Source organism: Somniosus microcephalus, chromosome 7 (assembly GCF_052327205.1).
Source record: "Somniosus microcephalus isolate GS21.2 chromosome 7, FLI_Smic_1.0, whole genome shotgun sequence".
In the NCBI taxonomy this organism is placed as follows: domain Eukaryota; kingdom Metazoa; phylum Chordata; class Chondrichthyes; order Squaliformes; family Somniosidae; genus Somniosus; species Somniosus microcephalus.
This window is the reverse complement of record NC_140993.1, coordinates 248,474,862-248,502,621: the sequence shown is the minus strand read 5'-3', so window position 1 is coordinate 248,502,621 and position 27,760 is coordinate 248,474,862. Positions and strand designations below refer to the sequence as shown.

At 42.1% G+C, this 27,760-nt stretch overlaps 1 protein-coding gene across 1 annotated transcript in view; it reads left to right on the top strand.

The window, feature by feature from the left end:
• Nucleotides 1–1,063: 1,063 nt before the first annotated feature.
• Nucleotides 1,064–27,760, top strand: part of washc5 (WASH complex subunit 5) — a 59,784-nt gene continuing 33,087 nt past the window's right edge. The window contains exons 1-13 of the mRNA XM_085993574.1: nucleotides 1,064–1,661; nucleotides 2,865–3,010; nucleotides 3,455–3,539; nucleotides 5,477–5,577; nucleotides 9,139–9,331; nucleotides 12,590–12,742; nucleotides 13,272–13,385; nucleotides 13,737–13,908; nucleotides 15,018–15,145; nucleotides 18,927–19,056; nucleotides 21,205–21,317; nucleotides 22,901–23,067; nucleotides 24,828–24,903. Coding sequence (XP_085849700.1) covers nucleotides 1,476–1,661; nucleotides 2,865–3,010; nucleotides 3,455–3,539; nucleotides 5,477–5,577; nucleotides 9,139–9,331; nucleotides 12,590–12,742; nucleotides 13,272–13,385; nucleotides 13,737–13,908; nucleotides 15,018–15,145; nucleotides 18,927–19,056; nucleotides 21,205–21,317; nucleotides 22,901–23,067; nucleotides 24,828–24,903 — 1,764 coding nt within the window. The 5' untranslated portion in view covers nucleotides 1,064–1,475. The remainder of the gene's footprint in view (nucleotides 1,662–2,864; nucleotides 3,011–3,454; nucleotides 3,540–5,476; nucleotides 5,578–9,138; nucleotides 9,332–12,589; nucleotides 12,743–13,271; nucleotides 13,386–13,736; nucleotides 13,909–15,017; nucleotides 15,146–18,926; nucleotides 19,057–21,204; nucleotides 21,318–22,900; nucleotides 23,068–24,827; nucleotides 24,904–27,760) is intronic.

Here is a 27,760-nt window from a genome sequence, read left to right as displayed (position 1 = left end):
ATGGTTACGCTTAGGAGTCGTCCTGAGCGTCGGGGTCACCAATGTAGGAGTCTACGTACTCCTAACAAAATATACTGAACTCAGAGAGGTTCAACAGAAAAGGTTTAATTGTTGAGACCACATGTTGAACACAAAAATGGCGTCAGAGACTACACCAAGTCCGACTGCCTTTCATCAGTCCACAGCTTCGACTGCTCCTCCCCCGCTCTGGGCTTAACTATGTTGCAGATCGAGTTTCTTAAAGGTGTGATCCTTCTTAAAGGCATGACGCCTGATTTATAGTCTACGGACCGAAAAGCGGATTGTGTCCTTTCTGTGATCGGTACGCCACAGATGTACCTACAGCTTAAGTTACAAAGCCCTTGCAACGACTTGTCTTTATGTCATAGGCTCACAACCAGCGAAAATGCAGATACAGGGAAGGATTTGATAGCTTTTTGGTGCCTATGTCAGGTTTTATGAAGCTGTTGGTCAGCTTTTGCTAGTTTTCTAGGTTGGCATGCATGCCTGGATATATACTAAATCACAACATTTTACATGTAAAATTATAAATTTCCCAGGATTTTATAACTCAAACCCCCGAATTAGAGTACTGGCTCTCTCTAGTCAGGGGAAGGAGGAGGGAGTATCGAGTGGCTGTTGCAGAGGATGCAGCAGAAGCCTTGACCCATCCCTGCTGTTTGCATGTTATGTGACTTAAGTCGTGAAAATTGTTGATTTTCCTCAGTTTTTAATTCCGAGAAAAATAAAACAAAGCTGAACATCGAATTCAAAAATAGTTGCATCGTTGACAACATTTTTCTTTTTTTTTAGAAAACTACATCGGTATATTTTGAATTAAATCAACTTTTAAAATAAAAACTGAGGTGCCCAAAGGAGTAAGACTTAACATTAATTCTGCAAACCAGAGACAAGTTCCCTTTCTTTTTAATGGTTTATTTTTTTAAATCATTTGTGATCCTCTTTGGAAAAAAAAAGTGGGCACTACTTTTACTTGGTTTTTAATTGATGACACTGGGTGTTGGTTTATTGAGTAAAAGGCAGGGCAGAGACAGGACTTGTCTCTAGGCTGCTTGCTCGCCATCACCAAAGTGCGCCTGTTGGTCACATGTTGGGTTGACAGGAAGGAGTCATATGATCAACATGGAAGAGCTGGTGTGAGCTCTGAAACCTGCTGAAAGAGACACAAGCAACAGCAGCATTTCTCCCCTCGTCTGCATTTTAGCACAAGATGCGGGGGCGAGCGGCGAAGACCGAGTGAGTCTGGCCCGGGGCTTGTGTCCGCTGCCTTTCCCCTTCAGACCCTGTGCGGAGCGACGTTGCTGTTGCAGCAGCCGCCAGAAGAGGAAGAGACATTGGGGCATGAACACAGGTTTTGTGCAATAAGTCCAGCAGCACCAGGCTCTTCCTTTGGAGCAAGGTGGTCTTCTGTTGCTGCCCACCCTCTCTCGGCTTTTGGAAGCTGCTCCTCAGCCATGGTGGACTTTCTGGCAGAGAACAATCTCTGTGGGCAGGCAGTTCTCCGGATCGTGTCCCGCGGTAACGCCATTATTGCAGAACTTTTGAGACTGTCCGAGTTCGTCCCCAGCGTTTACAGACTCCGAGACAAGGCCGAGCAGCAGAAGTATGGAGACATTATTTGTGACTTTAGTTACTTCAAGGTGAGAGCTTGTGGTCTTGAGTATCCTGCGACATGTCTTCAGTATCTGATGCAAAACAACCAGACTTAAGTTCATTACAACGCTCCTCCTGTTATATTTGTCCACAGACATTAATGCAACGCTTTTAAATCTAAAATTTAAACTCGTGCGATGTTTTGCACAGTTGTCTCTTTATTCCTATTGTTTAAGCACACCCTCACTGACTTCCCCCAATCTTTGGACGAAAGCCTTGTTTAGCCAGTAGTCCCCAGTCCCCACCTACAGTAATGACAGAACATGAGACAAGCAGTAAAATAAAATAAAGCAGATTTACAAGGAGCATTGTCATCATTTAAAAATATTTTTGATTTTGTTTTGCAACTGAAATATATATCAGAATATTTGAGGACATATAAAAATCTTGTGTTGGGTGTGCACTTCCTGTCCACAAACTTTACTTCCTGTTGTCACCATTTTTGGTTATGCTTTTCTATGAAATATTTGCCATTGTAAATTGCCACACCATTTTTTCCCATTCAGTTCTCCTTTGCCAACTCTCGCAATGTTGGCAACTTCACTGGCTTCACAGCCAATGAAATACCTTTGAAGTTTAAACCCTGCTGTAATGTAGGAAATGCGGCAGCCAATCTGCGCACAGCAAGCTCCCACAAATAGCAATGTGATAATGACCAGATAATCTGTTTTAGTGATGTTGATTGAGGGATAAATATTGGCCAGAACACTGGGGAGAACTCCCCCTGCTCCTCTTTGAAATAATGCCATGGGATCTTTTACGTCCATCTTTGGGGCATCCTGAGGTCGTGCACGGTGCTATATAAATGCAAGTTCTTTCTTTTTTTAATGCCCCCTAACTCAGTTGCCATCTTGTATATTAAAAAGAACTATACTCCATAACTCTCTGTGGGCAATGCCACAGCTATGTTATTAGTAATTAAAGTAAAGTTGTGTGTATGAACTGGTGTTCAAGCTTATTTTGCCAATAAGTATGGGAGTGCCTATCCCCCACCTTGAAATAGCATTGGGAAAACACTAGCAACATTGGAAAGAAGGAAAAATCCGGGAAAGCCATCTTTGGCTGCTGTTATACTCTGACAACTGATTAAATTATTTAATCACAATTAGTCTCCCTTGATGAGTAAATTTGATGCATCTCTTTTTTAAGGAATGACTGCTATTTTAACAATAAAATGGATTTCATTTTAGGGTCCTGAGTACTATGAAGGCAAGTTGGAGTCTAAACCAGATCTTCAGGATTTAGATGAAGAATTTCGTGAAAATCACATTGAAATATTGACAAGATTCTACCTTGCCTTTGAAAGTGTTCACAAATACATATTTGATCTGAGCAGGTAAAAATGTGTCTGTGGTTAATAGCTGTATTTACAGAGCTGAATTTCAGCCTCTTAATTAGAGAATAATGTTTGGCTACCCCTCATTGATTTGACATGTTGGTCGGTGATGGGAGTTTTGTTTTCCTGTTTGGCAATTAACTGTAAAGAAATTGGTTGCCTTAAAAGAACGCCAGGTGGGCAAGTGATAAGTAGTGAACAAATTCTGTGATGTACATGACAAATTTCCCTTTTATTCTAATTCCAATACTGCACAACTACGGGTATGCTGAAAGATTTTATACAGCGTGCGGACCAAACTGCATAACAAACTAAATGATGCCGCTGTGCGTGCGCTATGAAGAACTGATTCCATCAGTTGTGCAATGACCGTCTCGGCTTTAGTTGCTGAGATGAAATTTGTAACCGACGTTGAATTCTACTTTCCTTGCTGGATTATTTCAGATTCCTGGACGATCTCGATGAAGGTGTATACATTCAGCAAACCCTTGAAACAGTACTGCTAAATGAAGATGGAAAGCAGCTTCTTGTACGTTAGTAACACTAGTATTTTGATTGTTGAAATTTGTATGGGGAGACGGAGAAACAAGCTGGGTGAGACGCAAGTGAGTTAAGCATCTTGGGATGTTTTACTATGTTAAAGGGGCTATGTAAATGCAAATTGTTGTTGTAGTGCACTGTCCTTCACTTGAGTACAAATCCATCTTGTCAATATTGCAGTTTTCTTGCAGTGTCAATCTAGTTTATAGTGAACATGGACTCGTGTTGTAGAACTACCCATAATTTAATAACTGATGGCTCTTGGTCACTCTGGGATTGACATTTAAATTTGTTACCTTCTGATTTGTAAAGCAATTTCTTTTTATACTGTAAACACTGCTGATGCAAGAGGTACGGTACGTTAGCATAGTGGTTATTTAACTGGACTAGTAATCCAGAGGCCTGGACTAATGATCCAGAGACCTGAGTTGAAATCCCACCATGGCAGCTGGGGAATTTAAATTGAGTTAATTAAATAAATCTGGAATAAAAATCTAATATCATTAATGGTGACCTTGAAACTACCAGATTGTCGTAAAAACCCACCTGGTTCACTAATAGGGAAGGAAATCTGCTGTCCTTACCCGGTCTGGCCTATATGTGAGTCCAAACCCACAGCAATGTGGTTGACTCTTAACTGCCCTCTTTTTAAGAAGGTGGTTTAGCGATGCCAGCGACGTCCACATCCCGTGAATTTTTTTTTAAAGGTCACTCATTCCCAACCACCACTTTGGTGCTGGCTTCTGCTTTCTGAGCTAGTTCTCCACTGGCACAGCAAATTTGAAGAGAAATTAAGTAATGAATGAATTAATTAGAGGCCTACACATATGTATGATGACTGGTTTAGGCCTGAGATCATCTCTTTAAGAGGCTGCAATTTTGCCAACTTTGAAATGACCTGTTGAAGCCATTCATGACGGAAATTGAGAATTTAATTGAAAAAGTGTATGAGCAAGGTTGGCTGTTTACTGCAGGTGAGGCCACAGGCTGGTTAGTGTGTGAGCTGGAGTTGTCTCACTGGGTTTTGGTCCAAAGTTGAGTGTGAAGATATGTTGTTGGTACAGACCTTTACTTAAAGTGCAGAAATGCTGTAGTTGACCAGGGAATCTTTGATGTCTAGGGCCAAAATGTGGGGAAATATTCCATTCCACAAGGCTGGCATGATTCACTTTGATCAGCAGTACAAATCACCAAAAGGTACATTTATACAAAATGAAAGGTAGAAAGATTGATTATATTTTGTTTTAACTCAAAATTCTTTGACATGTTCCTTATCGTGGTAAATAGTTAATTCTTAACTGGACAAGAAAGAGCTAAGTGCTGAGGCTTAAGGGATATAATCAAGGCTTCTCCTGACATCAACATTTGTTCTTTCTCTTTATCTGGACCTCAGCCTAGGATTTCAAGACCTCTATGGTTCATTTTTCCCCTTTCCCTCTATTGTATATGCAAGTAATAGTTCAGCCTATTTTGTGCTGGGAAAAATAACCAAATAGTAAAATGCATAATAAAAATCGTCAAGTGCATCAAATCATAACTGAAGCTGCTTTTATTTTTTACCTGCTCCCCTTTTTAATAAGAATCCTTATATCATTCCTCAGTTGCTGAGAGCTGTAAAGGAGGGTGACTTTCCTATCTTACATTTCTTTTCCCACTTTCCCTAACATTCTGCCCAGAAGTGGGAGTGTGTTGTGGAATTGCAAATGTGTACTTACTTTCTACCTCTGTCAGTGGGCAGCCCCATCTCCTATTATTTGTTCTTATCCCCAAGCAGTAGCTATAAAGTTCTTGATTGAAAGCTTAGAGTTGTGTTGTTTTGTTGTGTTCCTATAGTCATAATAAACTTGTGTGCTGTAACAACGATCGTGTAGTTCTATTTGATTCTTTTTTCCTTGGCTGAATATATTTCCTGTTGTCATTGTTCAGTGTGAAGCCTTGTACTTGTATGGAGTCATGCTGCTGGTTATTGACCACAAGATTGAAGGAGAGGTTCGAGAAAGGATGCTGGTTTCCTACTACAGATACAGGTACAGTACACTGTATGAAGGCAGTACACACAAGGTCCTGTCGTTTCAAGTTTTTATTGTACGTAATGTAACTTGTCTTGCAGCACACGCTGCATCGACAGCAACAAGCTTGAGTCCAGAAGCCATTGTAAACTGAGAGAGAACCCAGAGAGTCTGATTAGCATCTGAATTCTTCAATGTCTTACTGCCTTGAAACATGCTTCACAATGCTTCATTCTACGTAATGTACCTTTTTTTTACAAAAATGCATGAAAAGGCAATGCCCATTATCTTGCCTTCTGCTTTCCTCACTGAATGGTTGGCTGATCTGCTTCTGGATTGTTGATGGTGGTGCTACAACATTTGCTATTAGGTTTGCAAGAGTTACAGGGTGACTCTCATTTCTGGCCAGCCAGTCGGTGCAATTTGATCTCTGTATTAAAGCAGTAAGGTGGTTAGTATTGATCAGAATTAAAATATCCCCAATTACATTTGAGTGCGTGATTTCCAGAACAGTCACTCTTCACTTTGCAAGTCCTTCTGCTGACATAGGAACAAAAGGTCATGCCCTCTTGTTCTGGATTTCCCCCCAACAAGAAAAAATAGTTTCTCTGTATCTACCCTATCGAATCCCTTTATCATTTTAAACGGGTCGATTAGATCACTCCGCAACCATCTAAACTCAAAGGAATGCAAGCCAAGTGAATGCAACCTGTCCTCGTAATGTAACCGTTTAAGCCCTGGTATCATCTTGGTGAATCTGTGCTGTACCACTTCCAAGGCCAATATATCCTTCCTGAGATATGGTGCTCCAGATGGGGTCTGCCAAAGGCTCTGTACAATTGAAGCATCACTTTTGAATTCCAATCTCCTTGTGATAAAGACCAACCATTAGCCATTTTGATTACGTTTGTATGTGTGCACTAGCTTTTAATGATTTGTGTACCTGGACACCTGAATCCCTTTGACCTCTACAGCTCCTAGCCTCATTGTTTAAGAAAATATTTCTGATTTGTAGATGTTCCCTCACTTCCCTTTCTTTCCTTTTCTTTCCTTCCCGCCCTTCCTTTCCCATCTGCCATAGTTTTGCCCATCTATGTCCGTAACTTCCTGCTCCCAGCTACACAACTTTGCATGCCTCCCTAATTTAGTGCCATCTGCAAACTTGGCTGTGCAACGCTCTCTTCCTTCATCCAAGCCATTAATAGCTGAGGCCCCACAACAGACCCCTGGGGAACACCACTTGTCACATCTGGCCAATCGGAGAACTCTGCTTCTATCTTGAATACTCAACTTTCGAATGCTGAGTGCTTGAAATGAGAAAATTCTGGTGACCCACATCCAGCCTCCTTTAATAGTTGATAAGGCTGTAAGTGCTTGCGTACAGTTGCGGATGGTACAGACTTCTGGTGGAGTCAAATTTTAGTCTTGGCTTTCAGCCAGTCCTTTTAGTTCATTAGAACAGTACACAAGGGTTACTGTTCATACTGACTTTGTTAAAGTCCTCCCCCCTCAACTGTTGAGGGATATAGCTGGTTTTGGCCAGGGCCCTTCTAAAGTATCAAGTCCTGTAAAGAATTGTGTTCTCTGCTTTGCAAATTTATAAGAACTCTGGGTGCCATTCGTTTCAAACACACTTATTCAGTCACTCGCACTCTCTCGTACACCACCATTCCAGCATGCTGTATCTGTCACATTCAACACTACTCGACCTTTTCTGACCATTGGTGCGGCTCTGTTGGTGGCGGGAAAACTTTCAGTTGAGAGGCATGGTGTGGCAGTTTGCTAAAAGTGGATTATTCCTCCTGGTGGGTAATGCTGAGAAGTGATAGATTTATTATTCACATATATTATTATCAGATATGAGAAGTTGTTATAACTGAGTGTAATGTAGCCAAATTTGCTGCTGATACAAAGAAAGGTGGGAAAGCAAATTGTGTGGCGGATGCAAAGAATCTCCAAAGGGATATAGATAGGCTAAGTGAGTTGGCAAAAATCTGGCAGATGGAGTTTAATGTGGGAAAATGCAAGGTTATCCACTTTGGTAGGAAGAATAAAAAAGCAAATTATTATTTAAATGGAGAGAGACTACAAAATGCTGCGGTACAGAGGGATCTGGGGGTCCTTGTAAATGAATCTCAAAAAGTTAGCCTGCAGGTACAGCAAGTAATTAGGAAGGCATGTGGAGTGTTGGCCTGTTACAACTGTTGGTGAGACCACACCTGGAGTACTGCGTACAGTTTTTGTCTCCTTATTTAAGGAGGGATATACTTGCATTGGAAGCAGTTTAGAGAAGGTTCACAAGGTTGATTCCGGAGATGAAGGGATTGTCTTATGGAGAAAGGTTGGGCCTATACTCATTGGAGTTTAGAAGAATGAGAGGGGATCTTATTGAAACATAAGAGATACTGAAGGGGCTTGACAGGGTAGATGCAGAGAGAATGTTTCCCCTCGTGGGGGAATCTAGAACTAGGGGGCATAATTTCAGAATAAGGGGGCACCTTTTTTAAAATCGGAAATGAGGAGGAATTTCTTCTGAGGGTCGTGAATCTTTGGAATTCTCTTCCCCCAGAGAGCTATGAAGGCTGGGTCATTGAATATATTTAAGATGGAGATAGACAGATTTTTGAAAGGTAAGGGAGTTGAGGGTTATAAGGAGCAGGCAGGGAAGTGGAGTTGAGGCCAAGATCAGATCAGCCATGATCTTATTGAATGGCGGAGCAGGCTCGAGGGGCCAAATGACCTCCTGCTCCTACGTCTTATGTCTTAATATGTTCTTTGGCGGCACAGGAATGAAGTGGTCTGCTGTTTTCCAGTCTCCCCTCCTCCACACTGAGAGAGCTGGAAATTACAGCTTTGTAGGTTGGCCCTATGCCAGCGATGCACCGTGTATGTGCAAGTGGCAATCCTTGCGACTGACACGGTACTATTTTATACTGATTCTAAAACTTTCCCTTTTTTGCAATTCATTTTTTATGTGTATTCTCATCATGCCAAACTGAGAATTTTTAAAAAATATGATTTAATCAGCGGAGCTAGCTGAGAAGAGGTTTGCTATGGTTGTATCTGGGGAGTGTAATTCAGCTGCTTCAGTCACTTCCACATGATGTCACTAGCACTTGCCATTTAACGAACGATGTATGCATCTTTTTAAGCCAAAAATGTAAATGTCAAAGATAATCATTTCCAACCATTTTGTTTGTGAATACATTCCTACTGGTGAGCTTAAGATGTTTGAAATTATTTTGTCTCTCACTTGCATTCACAAATACCCTTTGGTTTTGTGTCCTGGCTACTACTACCTTTTTGTATGACAGGAGAAGCTTATAATGGGATGTCTAGTTTGGCTGTCCATTCGATGGCCTCCTGAGATGCCGAGTGGAGAAATGAGGTGCCTCCCACCACCGGTCTCAGTGGGCAGGTTGATGTGATGTGATCTGTTCCGTGGTCTGGGACTCACGGCCACAGTCGCACTTCGGGTCGTCCCTCATCTTCCACTTGTGGAGCAGGTGGCCGCATCGCCCATGCCCTGTGAGGATGTGTCCTGGCTGTAAAAGAATAACCTGCTTGTGTCTTTCACAGTGCTGCTCGTTCTTCTTCTGATTCCAATCTGGATGATATTTGCAAGCTGCTGCGTAGCACAGGGTATTCATCTCTGGCAGGGGCAAAGAGGCCCGTAAACTACCCAGAGAGCTACTTTCAGAGAGTGCCAATCAGCATGACGTTCATCTCAATGGTGATTGGCCGACTACGATCAGATGATATTTACAATCAGGTGAGAAATGCCTATGTTCTAATTACCTAAGGTAAATAATGGCAGTAACATCTGAAGAATATATTTACCAATAAAGTAGCCCGAGTGGACAAATCACCATTACTGAGATGCAGACTAAATGGAGAACTTAACCGTCTTCTAGTTACTTACTGAGAAAATTACTTTGGGATAGGTAAATCATCATGCACACTAAAATATGCTTGCTAACATTAAGTTGACTATTAGTCTTGCCATCCATCTATTTAAAAAAAATAGTATGTCAGCAGATTCATACTCTGCTACAGATGCAAAATAATCTTAAAATACTGGGTGCTTCCGAACTGTGCGTCTAATCTTCATTCTTAAACTGACAAACACATTCCAATACAAAGCTCTCTGACTAAACACCAATTAAACTTTGACCTGAACCACAGTTTATTCAGCTATTAGACTTTGTGGGCTTAAAGGAACACCGCTCCAGTTTAGCCGATCAATACATTCTGTTACGTGAAATAACACACTGCTTCAGAAGGATAAGGTGTATCTTCCAACTTAATGTGAGCACCACAACATGAGATCTGTGTGTTCCTGTCTGCCAGTACAAGGATCGCACTCTAATCTCTCTCTTGCATAATACTGTATCTGCTGAGTATTCTTATAAGTTACTCCTCAAAATAATGGGGTTCACGGCATTGCAGGTAGATAGTCACAGATTTATGAAGTATATGATGATATCTATTATTGACAATTAAATATACACTTCGCGCAACTTTTTGCTGTAAGTGCTGCTTTCACTGGGGAGTTCATGCACATTAACAGTTTCAAGCTCAAAGTTGTCGAGGCTGATCAGGCCTCATCGAATTCTGAGATATTTTCCCCCCAGCACCCATTCTTTATCAATCCTGTTGTGTTTCAGCATTACCTATCGTGTCCCTTATCAATAACTTCAGTTTTACACATCCTGATTGATCGGTCAATCAAATCGTTAGGCTGAAGACCGTTACAGAAATTCATGAACTAGCAAAAGCCTTTTAACCATCCGTGAGGGTGTTACTTTGCCATCCCCCTAGGCCATATCCCTTTCACGGGTGTAGTCTTTCAAGGTTGCCTTTGCACACAGCTCATGTCTGATCAATACATCCATTTCCTGCCATCTTCATCTAACCATCGTAAAAATATCCGGTATCTTCAGCGTCCCCGTGAAGTTGAAAGACGAATATGCTTACACAATGCTGTCTTGTCTACACACCCACTCCTATGTCTAAGAATTCTCGAGGTCTTTTTACAGGATCTGTTTATATCAAAGGGATAATCAAACTGCTAGTGAGATCAGCTACAATTGAAAAGCTACTGGACACAGTTAATGTGAAGAAATTAATACAAAGAAAAATCAATAGCTGTACCATCTGATTAATCAGTCCCTAACAGCTCCACAATGGTTCCAGCCGCTTAACTGAGCTCTTTATAACCTCATACTGTATTTGCTTAACAAGAATTTGATTTTGTAGCTTTAAATAGATACACTCCTGCACTTAAGCAGAATTCTGAAGCACCCAGAGTGACATCTGGAGTGTGTAGATTCTACACACTGATTAACCATTTCTAATATATTACAAGTGGATCACCATTTCTAATATATTACAAGTGGATCGCACAATGTACTCTTCCATTCCTAAAGTGTGCTCTTTTAACAAGGTATCATTGTTCTGTGTTCTTAAAATCAGTATTTCTCTAAATGTGATTGCTGTAATCAAGGCTCAGATTAATCGGAGTTAATTTTTTTGTTCGGGCAACTGCAGATTGGAATGTGCTGGTCAGTTTCAGGCTGCAGCTCATGAGCGCAGCATCTTAAGATTGTTACATAGTGTGACATCTGGAGTATGTGACATCATGAGTCTGTGAATTGTAGACACACCGCCCTTTAGGAATGATGTGAAGGCCTTAGAGAGGGTGCAGAAAAGAATTACAAGAAAGGGATGAGGGATTTCAATTACATGGATAGACTGGAGAAGCTGGGGTTGTTCTCCTTGGAGTAGAGAAGGTTGAGAGAAGATTTCATAGAGGCGTTCAAAATCATGAGGGCCTGGACAGAGTAGATAGAGAGAAACTGTTCCCATTGGCAGAAGGGTCGAGAACCAGAGGACACAGATTTAAGGTGATTGGCAAAAGAACCAAAGGCGACATGAGGAAAAACTTTTTTACGCAGCGAGTGGTTATGATCTGGAATACACTGCCTGAAAGGATGGTGGAGGCAGATTCAATCATGGCTTTCAAAAGGGAATTGGGTAAGTACCTGAAGGAAAATTTTTTGCAGGGCTATGGGGAAAGGGATGGGGAGTGGGACTAGCTGAAGTGCTCTTGCAGAGGGCTGGCACGGGCTCGATGGGCCGAATGGCCTCCTGTGCTATAACCATTCTATGATTCTAATACATTTCTAGAAAATATGGCAAGTTGGAGGATACAATATTTTGTTAAGATAGGAACATTATACCATGCAAAACATTGGACCCGAAACTCTGTCTTAGTCCCAGGCTAGAAACCCCATTCCAACTCCCAGCAATGAGGTTCTTTGCCTTGCCGAGGAAGAAGGCTCGAAAGAAATGTTTCCTCATCTGTTCCTCTGCTTCTAATGGCGCAAGTGGACTTCTTTGATTTACCTTTCCCTAGTTAAGATTTGGGGCCTTTTTGCAGGGAGACTTGTGCCAGGTCTTGACTGGTTCTGCTGTAGACCTAGTGGGAGCTTGAAGTGTGGAATTCCCAGGGTCACCTTCTGTACTCCGGCACACATACTCCCTTGATGTAGGTGGGGTGGGCGGAGGATCTGACCACCCCCATCCCCGCCGCCAGAAAGTGGCAGCCTGGAAAACATTGGACCGAATCCTGGCAGAGCCAGCTTCCATCCCATTATCTTGCGCACAATCCAGAGATCGACAGATATTTTGCCTTAGCCTGATCGGAATTTTGGGGCCAATGTATAATTCTTCCTGAAGTGTGTCTGCTTAAAACTGCACGTGGTCCCTTAAAATTACAAAGGGACTGTTAAGTATGCTATTAAGTAAACATTGGCCGAGTTCATACTTCCCACTCTCCAGGTAATATACAGCAGAACTTTAGTGGCATCAGGAAGAAATACAAAGAGTGTAATGGCTATATAAACAGTAGTGAAGACTTTGAATACTAAAAAGACTTTTGTTGCTAACACAATCATTTGATGATGTGAAATGTAAATCTTTAACTCTGAGTTTTCCCTTTTTATTTTTGTGGTTTTCTTTATATTAGATTTCAGCCTACCCACTGCCAGAACACCGTAGCACAGCCCTAGCTACTCAGGCTGCTATGCTTTATGTCATCCTCTACTTTGAACCATCCATTCTTCACACACAACAAGCTAAGATGAGGGAAATTGTGGATAAATACTTTCCAGACAACTGGGTAAGTAAACGTGAGCTGCGTGGATCCCAAAACTTCACCGACAGGTTAGATTAACATCATTAGATTTTTACAAAGATGCATTGCGCAAAAGCTACTTACTGCTGCTCATTTGTACTACGCAGTCAGACTGTTCGAAGAAAAAAAATAACTAAAATGTTATAATGGAGCAACTGACGGAAATCATAAAACTACCGAGTCCATTTCAAAGGCTTTTGTTTTAATGGGCCGGTTTCAGTTCATGCTGTTGGATGGGTATCCAGAGGATCTCGTGTGACCTTCCATTAGATCAACTCTTCTGAAACATCGTACAGCACTGTAATGCATGCAGTTTATTTTATGCAAGAAAGAATTTCATTTATATAGCACCTTTCACAACCTCAGGGCGTCACAAAGCACTTTAGTCAGTAAAGTACTTTTGAAGTGTAGTCACTGTTGTAATGTAGGAAACTTGATGTGAAGTGTGATGTATTTGCAAAGGCAAGATATTTGAACAAGAATTGAGTGTTTTGGGTTTCTATTTTCACATCAGGTGATCAGCATTTACTTGGGGATCACAGTCAACCTGGCTGAGGCTTGGGAACCATACAAAGCTGCAAAGACGGCCCTGAATTATACACTGGAGCAGTCGAACATCAAGGAGCAGGTATGGTCTCTGAAGGGCGGGTGCTCCCCTTTGTTGTAATTCATGCACTGCCTATTTTGAACTTCATTTTTGCACTGGGAGTGTTAATTGATCTTTTGGCGCCACAAAAAGGTCAATAGCGAAAGTGAGGTGGTCCGCTTTACACCCTTTAACTTCAGTGGAAGAGAAAATCGGGCGGGGTGTAAAACAAGCTGCCGATTTGCTATTGCCCATTTTGCATAACTGCCGAATACTAATCTTGCTCGCACCCCCCCCCCCCCCCCCCCCCCCACTGTCTTTCCCAGTGTGTAAAATACAATGCGTTGAATTTGTGTCTGGTGCTTACATTGACGTGGGTTTTTTCTTTCGCAGGCAAGTCGATATGGTACGAGTGTTGAACGGCTGCGCCAGCAAGTGCAGCAGTTTCTCAAGGAAGGCTTCTTGAGGGAAGAGTTTGTGTTGGACCACATTCCTAAACTGTTAAACTGCCTGAGAGATTGTAATGTTACTATTCGCTGGTTGATGCTTCACACTGCAGAATCGGGTAAATGTGAGAGGATATGTGCCAAACAAAAGGCAATTTAGATCCCAGCATGTTTTGGGACCATAAAGAGAAGCACTTTATTTATAGTGTCCGGTGCCTACCAGATTTATTTGTAATTGCTAAGTGTAAAAAATCTTTCAGGAAAACTCTAGGGAGAGAAGCATTACATTAAACAAATGCCACAAGATTAAAAAGGGCCTTCAGAAAAAATCGTAAATGGGATAGAAATCAAGTCTAATAAAAAAAATATTGTACAATATATGCTGAGACCCTTAGAGTTTCTTCTTTCTCTCCCAAAAGAGGAAATCTTGCGTGTAAAGTAACTTTTGGTAAAGCTGCCATGCCTTGATGTTGTGTTGAATTAACAGCTGCTCAGCTATACCAGGACTAGATAAAGAATTCACTGGGAAATCTGTGGTTTGGCATTGGTTCTCCATTGCAGTTTCTCCAAGTCTTTGTGGTCCGAGCAGCCACTAGGAATATGAGCCACTTTTGCGTTGCCACCTGGGTGTTGGGAGAAGAAGCTAACTGTGCTGCGGTCCCACATTTACCATTGCTAATGTGCAGCCCGACTTGCTGTGGGGGCCCGCCATTGCGCGCATCCGCTGACTTGACCTGTGCACGTCACGATGTCAGCGCTGACGGCGTTTGGAGCAGCACCTTTACTGGCCCCGCCTTGACTGGGGGCAGTCAGGAAACCTCAACTTTATTTAAAAAAAAAAAAAAAAAAAACCACCACTGGTTACCAGTCCAGGAAATCTGGCAGATTTATGTAACATGTCGATGTGTGGCTGTGTGAGACCTACCTGCGCGAAGGTGGAAGACTAACCCCTTTAGTCGAGGCTGGTGAAATCTGTTTCATAAAGGACATTGCAGCCAGTATGGAGAAAAGACTTGATCCCATCGGTCTAGGTTGGATTCAAACCTGGCTTCTTGTAGCCCCACTGGTTGAAAAAAACTTTTGTAACCTACTATGTCAGCTAGTTCACCTCCCATGAGTTCAGTTCTCAAATAATGCAGCACAATCCCACTCTGCTATTGTATGCATTGCACCCAGTCATTGGTTTTTTAATGAATGTTTGAATACCTTTTTTGGTCTTCCCTTTTAGTGTATGATCCAAACAACAAGCGTTTGCGCCAGATTAAGGATCAAGTTTTCATCGACTCGAAATACAATCCCAAAACCCTTTTCCAGCTATTGTTGGACAGTGCCCAGTTTGAGTATGTTTTGAAGGAGGTACGCTACTCTTGCTCTTTTTGGCTGTCATTTCTATAAATAATAACATGCCACTCTAGAACAGGCAAGGAGTAAATTTGAAGTGTGGGATCGGGTAGATGGAGAAAACCTATTTCCCCTGGTGGGAGAGCCCAGAACAAGGGGGCATAACCTTAAAATTGGAGCTAGGAACTCTCTCCTGAAAAAGCTGTCAATTGAAAATTTAAAAACTGAGATTGCTAGGTTTTTGTTGGGCAAGGACATTAGGGTTACAGAACCAAGGCGGATAGTTGGAGTTGAAGCACAGGTCGTCGAATTATGGCAGACCAGGCTCGATGGGCTGAATGGCCTACCCTTGTTCCTATGTTCCTACTAAGCACATAGCATTTTTCAGATGGTCAACACTGACCAGTTGTGAGGTGGTTGGCGGGGGTGCTGGGCTGGAAATGGTAACACAAAGTTTTACAGGAAGCTAAGGCAAAGAGGAAGTGCAGCGGAAACCCCATTTCTGCCAGACCTCCGGCGAAGTTATGGTGGCAGAGCAGCTCCCGGCCTAAATCTATCTTGACTGTCCTGTTCATAAAATCTTGATGTATGCCAAAAATCTAGTTTTTCAATGCACAATCTATATTTTAATACGCACTGTTGTGCCTTGGGGGGAAATGCACTTCCATCTCCTGAGCATTTAATTTCCATTTTGCCGATCCCTTTGTTGTCATGGGGTCAGTGCCCCCGCTGTTAGTAAAGTCATTGGTCCTTTCCATGCTCTAGTTGGTAACATTAGACATTTTATATGACGCGATTCAGGTGCTTGCTATCTTGGAATTTTATTATTTCCCTTTTAAGACTAGTAGGGATTCTCTAGAATAGCTGAAAAATGGAGTGCTCCACAGGATAAAATCCACAAAACAGGCTTCACTATAACGTACACAATTGTTTTTAAATATGATGAATCTTAGACACTTTGGATCATTTAGTCGGAATCTTGCCTTTGAGTCGGAAGATTGTTCAAGTCACACTCCAGGGCTTGAGCACATAATCCAAGCGAAAACTCTCGCAGTACTGTGAGGTTGCTGCATTGTTGGAGGTGCCATTCTGTAGCTGAGACATTAAACTCCGATCCTGTCTGTTTGGTAGCTATTAAACATCCAGTGACACACTGGAAGAGCGAGGGGTCCTCCTGGGGTCTTGGCCAACCTCCCAAAATAGGTAGCATGACCATTCATCTCCGAGCTGTCAGTGGGACTGTGTGAAATTATCTGCCACATTTGGCTACATAATAGTCAATGCGCTTAAAAAAATAAATAAAAAGTTACTCCATATGTGAAGCACTTAATGTTCAAGAGATGTGATGAAGTGCTATTTGTGGAAGTTTATCTCTTTTCATCTGATACCATGTTTGATACTGTTCATCTACCTCTTCCCACAACCCCCTCTGCATTCTCCCAATCATGCTTTATAGTTTTAGAATAAATTCTTATCAATTCATTGGTGTTGTCCAATCTGGTAATTTTGCTTTGATGGAATATAACCACCAGTAAAAACCATTCCTTCTCTTGCACTGTTTCTCTGGTTCCATTGGCCCCTTGCTGCCAGTACATAGAAACAGGAGTAGGCCATTTGAACCTTTTCCATCATTCCGTTAGATCATGGCTGATCTGTACCTGAACGCCATTTACCCGCCGTTGCTTCATATCCATTGGTACCCTAACAACAAACCTCTATCGATCTCCATCTTGAAAATTTCAATTGTCCGAGCATTCCAGATCTGCACTATCCTTTGTATGGGGGAAAAAAAATGCATCCTGTTTGAACTCCTAATTGGCCGAGCTCTGACTTTTAGATTCTGCCCCCTTGTTCTGGATTCTTCTACCAGAGGAAATAGACTCCCTGTATCTACTTTATTGGTTTAAAGACATTGATTGCTCCTCAACCTTCTCAACTCGAGGGAATGCAAGCCAAGTTTATGCAGACTCGTAATTTAATCCTTTAAGCCGTAGTATATTTCGGGTAAATCTGCATTGTATCCCCACCAAGGAGTGGTGCCCAAAAATGAACGCAGTACTCCAGATGGGGTCTAACCAAGGCTCTGTGCAATTGAAGCATCACATCCTCACACTTGTATTCCAAAAACCAACATTCCATTCACCTTTTTGATTACTTTTTTAACCTGTGCGCTAGCTTTTAATGATTTGTGTACCTGGACACCCAAATCTCTGTCCTTGTTGTCTTAAAACAGTGTTGTGTTTGTTTGTTCACTTGAGTAGTAACGAATTCAGTCTTCTGATTTATAATTATTTTATTCTTTCACTACAGCATAAAAAGCAATTTACAAGCGGCGTATAGTCACAGAGCACACGAACCTAGGCATGGGTCTTTTCATGCTGCTTGAAAAAAGGAAAAAGCTTACATTTATACACTCTTTATCAAAGTGGAAGTAGCCTTGCCTTATTTGGTAGTCTCCAGTGAAAAGCACCGTCCTTCAGCCGATGCACACAAGTTTACATTTCTTGCACCTCAACATTCGGTGTTTACATTCAGTGTGCCGTCCTTCAACCAGCTTGTACTTCAACATCCCCTTGCAAAGATTGCAGTAGTATGTGATGGGATGATTACAGTATGGCAATACTATAAACATCCCAAGGCCCTACTTCAATCTTGAACACTGGCTATTGCTAAGTGAAATCTATACTCTCTACCACATTTTTTTCCTATATTAAATGAACTAAACCTGAACACCTTTTCAGAAGCTGAATTAACCAAGTTCCATATGCCAACAGTCCTCCACATCTCCTAGTCTCTCACCATTAAGAAAATCTTCTGATGTCTTTCCCAGATCCAGAGTGGATGACCTTGAACTTCCCCACACTGAACTCCGTCTGCCATAGTTTTGCCCACTCACTTAATCTGTCCATGTACCTTTGTAACTTCCTGCTCCCATCCACACAACTTACTGTACCACCTAGTTTAGTGTCATCTGGAAACTTGGATATACAGTTCTCCCTTCATCCAAGTCCTTAATCTATAAAAGCTAAGGCCTCAGTTTAGATCCTTGGGGACACACCTCTTGTCATGTCAATCGGAAAACATTCCCTTTACCCTACACTCTGTCTCCTACCTCCCAACCAATAACTAATCCATGTTGCTCGATTACCTCCGATTATGTGCACTTTCATTTTTTGCTAAAATCTCTTGTGCAGAACTTTATCAAGTGCCTTCTGGCAGTCCATATAGACAACATCCATAGACACTCTTCTATCCACCATGCTGGTGACCTCCTTGCAAAAATTCAACTAGATTAGTCAGGCATGACCTACCTGTCGCAAGACCAAACCAACTCTTTTTTTGATCAGCTTCTACTTGTCCAAGTACTCGGTCACTCTGTCCCTGATGATAGATTCCAGTAACTTCCCCTGCCCCCCAGTTGATATTAAACTGACAGGTCTGTAGTTTTGTGGTTTCTCTCTCCCTCCCTCTTCTATTAAATAATGGAGTACAGTGTATGCATTAATGGTAGGGAACAGAGTGGATGGTTTCCTTGGCATCCAGCAGGTATGCAACACTGCCTCTTATTTTTGTGCCTTTTCTTTCTACCCATTTCCCAAGCAGGGCACTGCCTCCCTGTATAGTATGAAAGGGATCAGTGAAGCCGGGCCCAGTTACTGCTCTCCAATGTACAATATCACCATACCACCCCAGCCTGGAATGTTTTTCTTAATGGTCACTTCAGTGTCTTTTCGTTTTGCAGTAGCAAAGGCTAGTTGTCTTTTATTCAGTAATATTTATTTCATTTGTCATTTAGATGTTCAAGCAAATGCTCTCAGAAAAGCAAGCAAAATGGGAAAGCTATCAGCAAGAGGGCTCTGAGAGAATGACTGAGCTGGCAGAGGTGTTCTCTGGAGTAAAGCCTCTCACCAGAGTGGAAAAAAATGGTATGTGATTAGTGCTTAGATTGCTCCATGATTGATTACGTGAAATAGACGGCCAGATTCTGTTAGTTTCTGGTTTTACAACTGATTTTACTTAAGATTCAGTTGAAATATTCAGTCTCTTTGCCAAATGTGTAGAAATAATGGGGTTATTTTTTGACCAGGAAGCTGTATCCTACTGTAGTACGTCACTGAACTCTCATAGCAACGTTACCTTCTCTCTTCCGCCCTCCTGCTTCCTCTCTCTCTGTCTTTCTTTCTCTCTATCTATCTCTCTCTCTCTCTCTCTCTCTCTCTCTCTCTTTCTGTCTCTCTCCTTTTCTCTGTCTCTCCTTTTCTCTGTCTCTCGCGTGCCTTCTCTCTCTCGTTCATGGGTGAAGAATCACAATGCAGGGCATTAAAGTTGAATAAAAAGGAGCAAAGGTGAGGTAAGTCAAGAACTAGTGATTAGTTGACTTCAAGCAGGGGAATTTAAAAGACCCTAGGTCAGAGAAGGAAAGGAAGGCTGAGTGAGCGCAGGAGTATGACATTTATGAGGACCTGGAAAGGGATGAGTTTGTCAGGGAGATGCACAGAGTTGATTTCAACTCTATGAAAATGCAGGAAGGAGGGGAAAGATGTCGGATGGCATATTTGTATATTGGGAAGAAAAAAAGAAGACATTTCAGATAAATACTGGCCACAGTAATATCGATGAAATAGGGACGAGAGGCTGTGATGCGGGGATGTGTGTCCGACAGCAAGGTCTTTTTTGTATCCTGACCTCAAAGTGTTAGAAGATTCTCCTGACATTTTGGAGTAGAATTCAAGTTTCGGATGGATTTGGGCTTTAAAGAGAGTTCTGAGTTATTGAGGGAAGTTAAATGTTTGGCACGAAAGAGGAAATTGAACTTTTTAGATGGCAGCTTTAGAGTAAGACTGTTAATCGAGGAAGAAGAGCTAAGGCTGGATCCATCAAAGGCCAAAGGTGGTAGGTGATGGGCAGACAAAATACACATACAATCTGCACATGTGGGTTCTCCTCCCCACCACCAACTTGTTTTCCTATCCAAATTTGCTCAAACCTAAAGTGTTCTGAACTTTGGGGCTTCCTGAATTGACCTGCATGGTCTCTGTTTCCAGCCTGAATCTGATCTGCCACTCCTCTTTACAAAACAAATGTGTGTATAATTTCCTGCTGACAATGCCCTGGGGCATATGTCTTGAAAGTTATACATTTATGACAAGAATACATAATTTAATTGCAGCTTCAATAATTGCTTCTCGAATGTCCTGCCTCATTCTTTCATATCTGCTTTATTGAGTGCTTTAACTGTGTACTAGTGATGACTAATAGCTGTACAATCTTTAGAATATATCCCTTTGTTCATTTATCTTTGGGCCTCCCCTACACCATATGCCAGCTAGGAAGAGGGGCACCTGAGCTTGTCTTAAGACATCTTGTCAGTTCTGTTATGTAACCAAGCTGCAGCAGATGTGAGAGAGCCAAACATTTTGACTTGCACTTCAATTTTCCTCCTTTACTCATTTGGATATGCCTCAATGGTGCCGCTAAGATCAGGTGCTCCGCTAGTGGGGAATTGGAGATAAAAGCCCACATCCTGCCAGTATACTATCTTTTTTTCCCCTCTCTGCATCGATAATTTCACTTTGCTAAATGTCATTATGGGCATGCATTATAACTGGAGTATTACCGGCCCAAAGTTTAAAATAAATTAACCCCTGCCGCCCCCCCCCCACCCACCCACCCACCCACCCAGAGAGGGTTTTGCTACCGAGAAGTATATTTTATCCACAAGTACATTTAACGAGCAGTGGAGCTATGGAGTGGTAGTCTGACCAGTTCATTCACCAGAATTACCAATCTTGGCAATGTTGCTACGTGGTGATACGGGGCTGGGTATTTCCTCTTTCGTCCTCCAAAGAGGAAGGATATTGTCAGCTGGTCGATTTCCCCTGGATGTGCCAATGGCTAGTTTAGAGTAGCTGTGGTCTGGGAGCAGGCCTCTCCCCTCTCACCTGGAGGTATGTGATGCAGGGAGATCAGAGGGGAGAAAAATGTAAAATTGTTATGGTGTGTGTATATATATTTGCATTTTGATGGTGATGCAACAGAATCATTATCCTCTCAAATTATTTGCTTACTGTCAGAAAATCTGCAAGCCTGGTTTAGGGAGATCTCGAAGCAGATTTCCTCCTTGAATTACGAAGACTCAACAGCAGCCGGGAGGAAGACGGTGCAGTTAATCCAGGCTTTGGAAGAGGTGAGATGAGTCGGAGCTTTGAACAGAAATTGTCACCATCTAAGTTGAAGTGGAGATTTAGTGAGTAGTCTTAAAAATTCAGCCCCACTCCGAGAATGTCATTTAAGTCACAGAAAAGAGCGGTAGAGATGCTTTAGTTATGTTTTTCCATTAAAATATCTGTAGTGGTATAATTGTCACACTTCAAGGTTTGCTGATCTTTTTGTCTTCATACATAGAAATTGGAAATCAGTAATGTTGAATTGTGTTTTAAAACAATTATTTCGCACATGTTTTTTTTTTAAAAATCACCAGCTGAAGCCACCTGGATAAAGGGGTTATTTGTGAATGCGTCAGGCATTGAAGATGTATTAAAACCACATGAGCCAGTTTTGGAATGTTATGGCTCACAGTCTTGTTTCAAATTGAGATAGTGAGGATCAGGTGTCTCGTCTCGGGGCCCTGTGAAGCCAGGATGGCCCCTTTTCATTTTGAGAATGGCTGGAGATGTTTTCACCAGTGCCACACCCCAAGGGAGAAGGGGAACTGGACAGTTTTATTGACTGGCCTATTGGCGAATCACTGAACCAGGAAGAAGTCAAGAGGGACTGCCCTCCCATTGGCTGGGAACAGCAGCGTCTGCAATTAGTTGAATGAAGGTGATATTTGATTACAGTTGTTGCTCTGTTAAAATAAAAGCAGTTTAATAGTTAGTATCTGGTGTTGGTCCAAGTAAACTGTTTCAGTCTGCGTTCGGAAAGATTGGAGAAGTGCACGTCAGGGCACATGCGAAAGACAATGCATAGAGTTGAGATCACAAAGGGACCCTATTGTTACACACCTGGGTTATCTTTATTGTATAATTAGATATTGAGTAGTATGGGCACACTCCTGAACATAGGGCAGCCAGACTGCTTATGGCAGTAACCAGTACTGCTGTGCCCGAGAAAATTTCTACGGCAGACCTGAAACTTGTAACAATAATGTAAAAATATTAAAATCATTTTTCAAAATTATTTTTCTTTTACTTTCTCCGGCTTTTTCTTTGTTTTCTTTTGTCACTCTAACTTTATTTGCTGACGTGAAATTCCTCAAGTGGTCCAAAACCCCTTTGGTTTCTCTGGGTCGTGCACTAATTGTAACTGAGAACATTGGTGGATGACCTCTTTCCAGGCCTCTGCCAGTGTTGCTAGGAAGTGCGTGATGGGGGTCCAGCAATGGGAGTCCCTTCATTTTGTTTTCCACATCCCCCTTGATTTCCACTCGGTAACTATACGTAACAGTGCAATTGAGATGACAAACCTAGTAGGATGGGGAGATCTGTCGATTCATGCTCAGTACACATTTAACTTTACTCTTTAAAACATCGGAGGTAAGAAAAATGGGGAATATTTCTACAAGTTTATAAATTTATATCCAGTGCTATCTAATATTATTGATTTCCAGAAAACCACCTAAAATTCTAGTGTTGGATATTTTTGAGGACCGTGAGGCATGGTGGAGATATTGGCATTCTTGAAGGTTAAAGTACAGTCTTGGGTAATTTACAAATATCTCTCGCCTCTATGTTGCTAATGGTGAGAATTTGTAATTTCTTAAAACAGGTCCAAGAGTTCCACCAACTGGAATCAAATTTGCAGATCTGTCAGTTCCTGGCTGACACTCGCAAGTTTCTCCATCAGATGATTCGCACCATAAACATTAAAGAGGAGGTGCTCATCACCATGCAGATCATTGGGGACCTGTCCTACGCCTGGCAGCTGATTGACAGGTAGGACCATCCTAAGATCTGGAGAGAGGTCTTGAAATCTGATATTTAAATGTTACGAGTTTATCTACGTGAAACTCCCCTCAAATCTTCTGTTGGAATAAAGATCTTTGGGATATTAACAGGTGAACAGATGCCGCTTCTGTCTGTCTTGTGGCTAGTCTGCACAGGCGAAGCTGCAGGTGAATCCTTTACAGTATCGAATACCCTTTCCTGCTGTCGCAGTCCACCAATATCCTGCATCCACCATCTGTGCTTGAACCAGTGTGCACAGGAGTGTGTTTAAATTCTTTAAGTAAGCTGATATCGTGAACTTGGATGAGGTCATGTCCATGCACTAGAGGCACGTGTTGTATTTGAGGAGCAGCGATCCCACCACTGCTGCAACAGGACCTGCATCCCAAACCCTATTCTTTATTTTTTTTTTTTTAAATAAATAAAACTGAATAAATAAATAAAATTATTGGAGTATAACGCCATTGACACAAGCTGTTGTTGCTGTTGACGTGGTCTCTTTTTCATGAAGTGTGAGCACTTTCAGTTTCGTAGCAGCCCCTTTTCATTGTGATGCCCCTCTTGGCCCATTGTCCTTTTCATGCACTTGTTACGTTCCTCTTTGTTCTTAATAATTTCAGAAGCATTGTTAACTTTGCTCGATCGATAAATCCCAGGAATGTGCGAGAGCTAATCGGTCCTAATTTTGTGGTCCCAGCAAAAATCTGTGCCTGGGATTTCTAGCTGCCAGTGCAAAGCTAGCCAAAAGTCCACCCTGTTAACGGCACACAATTCTGTAGGTTCAACTCATTTGAATAAGTAGCATAAGCTTCAAGTACCCACCTCGTGCAGTAGTGCGGCCACTTTGCCAGCCATCAAACGGAGTGGGGTGTCCTGCTGTTCTGTCACTTGCCCACAGAATCCATTTTGTACCTTCACATTGGGTTTCCTTGAACTTCAATTTTGCCTGGCACTTCTTTCTTCCCTCGACCCCCGCCCTGCCTCCAAAGTACCTTGACAAAGGCCAACAAATATTTCCAAATCCATTTTTAATTTAATAAAGCTTGAAACAATTGTCCTCATGTACAGTAATATCTCAGGCCTGCAGCTATGCTCCTGATTCTGGTGCAAAGCCCTGATTGGATCATGTAATGACCCGACCCACCAAGTCACAGTGTACCTTGGTCTGGACATGCGGAGGGCAATTCCCACAATCTTGGCAGAGATTGCAGAAGTTTCACATTTCTATAAAAGTAACTGATAGAGAAGAACTAATTCCTCTGGTGGGGAACTCCAGAACATAGGGGCTCAGTTGGTATCACTCTTGCCTCTGAGTCAGAAGTACTGAAAGGTTAGAACTATTGAAAAAGGCAAAATAGAGTGGACCTTCTGAATTCCTTCTGCCCCCTCAAAAGTCTTGAGAAAAGTTATGGTGCAAGGAAACGGTTGCTCCAGGTTTCCGATAAAATGTGAAACCTCAGCAATTTCTGCCAAAATTGTTGGAAGCTCTAAAGTTGAACACAGTGAAATCAAAGTAATGAACTGCTTTTGGAAATCGCTGGCTGAATTACATGAATTTTACTTCCCAACTCCATAAAACTATTTCTGGTCAGGTAATTGGGAATGGCTGGCTGATAGCAGTTTCCTTATTTATTTAAGTTAATTTTTGTTCCGATTTTCTGTCTTTCACTGATTCCTATCAAGATGTGCATTGCTGCAGTTGACCTGTATGTTTGGGGTGTGGCTAACATAATGCTACTTATCCACAGCTACACCACTATCATGCAGGAAGGTATCCGAGTCAGCCCCTTCATGGTAACCAAACTTAAAGCAACATTTTTAAAGGTGAGTGGAGAGGAGTGAGAAAGCAGTAGAGTCCAGAAATGGATAAAGGCATTGAATTGGTGGAATCACTTGATGAGTGAATGGGTTTTATTTGGTAATGAGCTTGTTCTGAAAATGTTGGCACTGAGTTTCTCTGCCTGGGTCACCCTGAAGTCTCACTGATTGTCATTATGCCACCAGGAATCTGAGGAATGACCAGAATTCGATTAATATTAATTGAAAACTGAGCCCTCCCTTGTCCTTTTTCTGATTTTTTGATTGCCCTGCATTTTATACCATACAACGGCTGAGCAGGCAGCCTGCGCCCTGACTTCTGCTATTGCTGCGGTTTATCCAAATATTAAGAGGAAAGACCAAGTGAGTGACTTGTGCTCGGATTCTCCCTCCTTTGTTGCGGTGAAGCAACTGATGGCTGTAACGTGCCTTTTGCTGACAGCTTGGCTGAGATTGGCTTCTCATTGTGTGGTGAATCGCGGGTATCCTCTTTGTCTTAGCAGTCTATTGCACAGGTCATTGATGTTCCTAACACACTGCGCTATGCTTGGAAACTGTGCTCTTTACATAGATACATAGAAGATAGGAGTAGGCCATTTGGCCCCTCGAGCCTGCTCCGCCATTCAATGCGATCATGGCTGATCATCCAAATTCAATACCCTGTCCCTGCTTTCTCCCCATATCCCTTGATCCCTTTAGCCTTAAGAAATATATCTAACTCCGTCTTGAATATATTTAATGAATTGGCCTCTACTGCCTTCTGTGGTAGAGAATTCCACAGTTTCACCACTCTCTGGGTGAAGAAATTCCTCCTTATCTCTGTCCTAAATGGCTTATCCCTTATCCTTAGACTGTGACCCCTGGTTCTGGACTCCCTGGCCATCGGGAACATCCTTCCTGCGTCTAGTCCTGTTAGAATTTTATGTTTCAATGAGATCCCCTCTCATTCTTTTAAACTCCAGCGAGTATAAGCCCAATCGACCCAATCTCTCCTCATACGTCATTCCTGCCATCCCAGGTATCAGTCTGGTGAATATTATACTTGGATATGGTTCTAATGTTTTTGCCCTTTTATCCCCGGTGCCATTCTGGTGAATCTGCACTGCACCGCAACGTCTCCAAGGCCAATAAATCCTTCCTGTGGTCCAGTGCCCAGAACTGAACGCAGTCCTCCAGATGGGGTCTAACCAGAGCTTTATATAACTGTAACATCCACCCTTTGTATTCCAGCCCTCTTGAGATAAAGGCCTACATTCCATTAGCCTTTTAAATTATTTTTTGTACCTGTCAACTAGCTTATAGTGATTTCTGTACATGGACCCCTAAAGCTCTCTGCTCCTCCACAGTCCTGACCTTCTCGCCCTTTAGAAAATACTCTGGCCCAAAATTTGCGGTCGGAGTACGCTGTCGACTATGAAAAGGATACGAACTTAGCTTGTGCAAGGCCCAGAACGGGGACTTGTTCTTCTTCGGTGCTGCAGAGTTGCGCGCAGCGTAGTACGTCAGAAAGGCCAGGAGCGCAGCGTACAGCCTCTGCGTAAGGGAAGACACGCTCACAAAATCTGTCAAAACTAAGCCACGCCCACAGAACTTCTTTCAGTCTCTTCCATTGAAATTGCATTCTTAAAACTTTTAATTAAACTGGTACTTGGACTTATTTCATATCAGCATTTTGCGGGGGTTTTTTCATCCAAACTCTTAATTTATTAGTCCCTATGGATAGAACTTCCTGTTTTGACACTCGGTAACAATGTTTTATATCTCCTATAAGTAATGCTGTTGAACTTCAGAAAGAGATTCCCAGCCATATATTCAATGTTAATTTTCAGGATTAAAATATATTGTTCACACTTCATTTAGACTGGTAATAGATAAATCTATTTTCCTTGTTGGAGGCATTATATAGTTTGGCCCAGAAATTCGGGTCGGGAGCTTCCCGCGGGTGTAAGCCCCCGACCTGCACTTACCTTGCGCGCCGGCCGTTGAGCTGTGGGCCCCCGTGGAATTACGATCCTGGGCCTGCTCCAACTGCCGGCGCACAGTGCTTGCGTATCCCAGGGGCGCAGTTAGTTCGATGCGTCCCCTGGGATCACGTGGGCCATGGGGAGCCAATCGGAGCAGGGAATGCCTCATTCATAAGTTTGACAGGAAGGGCTGTCAAACTTATGAATACTACAAGCCCCAAAACATCACTAAATCTTCAAATAAATTTTTTAAAAGTCACATTTTTTAAATAAACTATAAATTACATGAAATAACTTTTAAACAATTTAAATTTTTGAAAATTTTTTTAAATTTTCTAACGGGGCTAAAAATAAACTTACCTTTCTTTTAAAGTAAAAATAATAAACCTGTGGAAAAAATGTTTTAATTATAATCACCACTTACCTTGTAAAAAGCAGGCGTTGCGACTACTTTTTATATGTGTAACTTCTGGAGACTTAGCCTCCCAGGAAAACCTGCAAAAGAAACGCAAGTTTGATGCGCACGCGCAGCCTCTCCTGCGCATGCGTTCGACCTCTTAACCCCCTCCTTTCAGGGGAACGGAAGTGCTGGTTTCCTGCGCATGCGCAGTGCATGCAGGAAACCGGCACTTCCATTGGGCTTATGGGTGAGTACCCCGTGTGTACTCACCCGTGGAGACCCGAATTTCTGGGCCAATATGTTCATTTTTGAGTTGAAAGGACAGAATTTGTCACTGAAATCAGATTAATGTTCACTTTATTTAACTTTCTTATTTAACTTCCCAAGTAATTAATATTAAACTTGACTGACAAAAAAAGGTTTCCGCCACCGAAACGTGCACCATATCCATACTTAGATCTTTTAAGATGTGAAACGGGCTCCTGCGCCTGCTTTCACT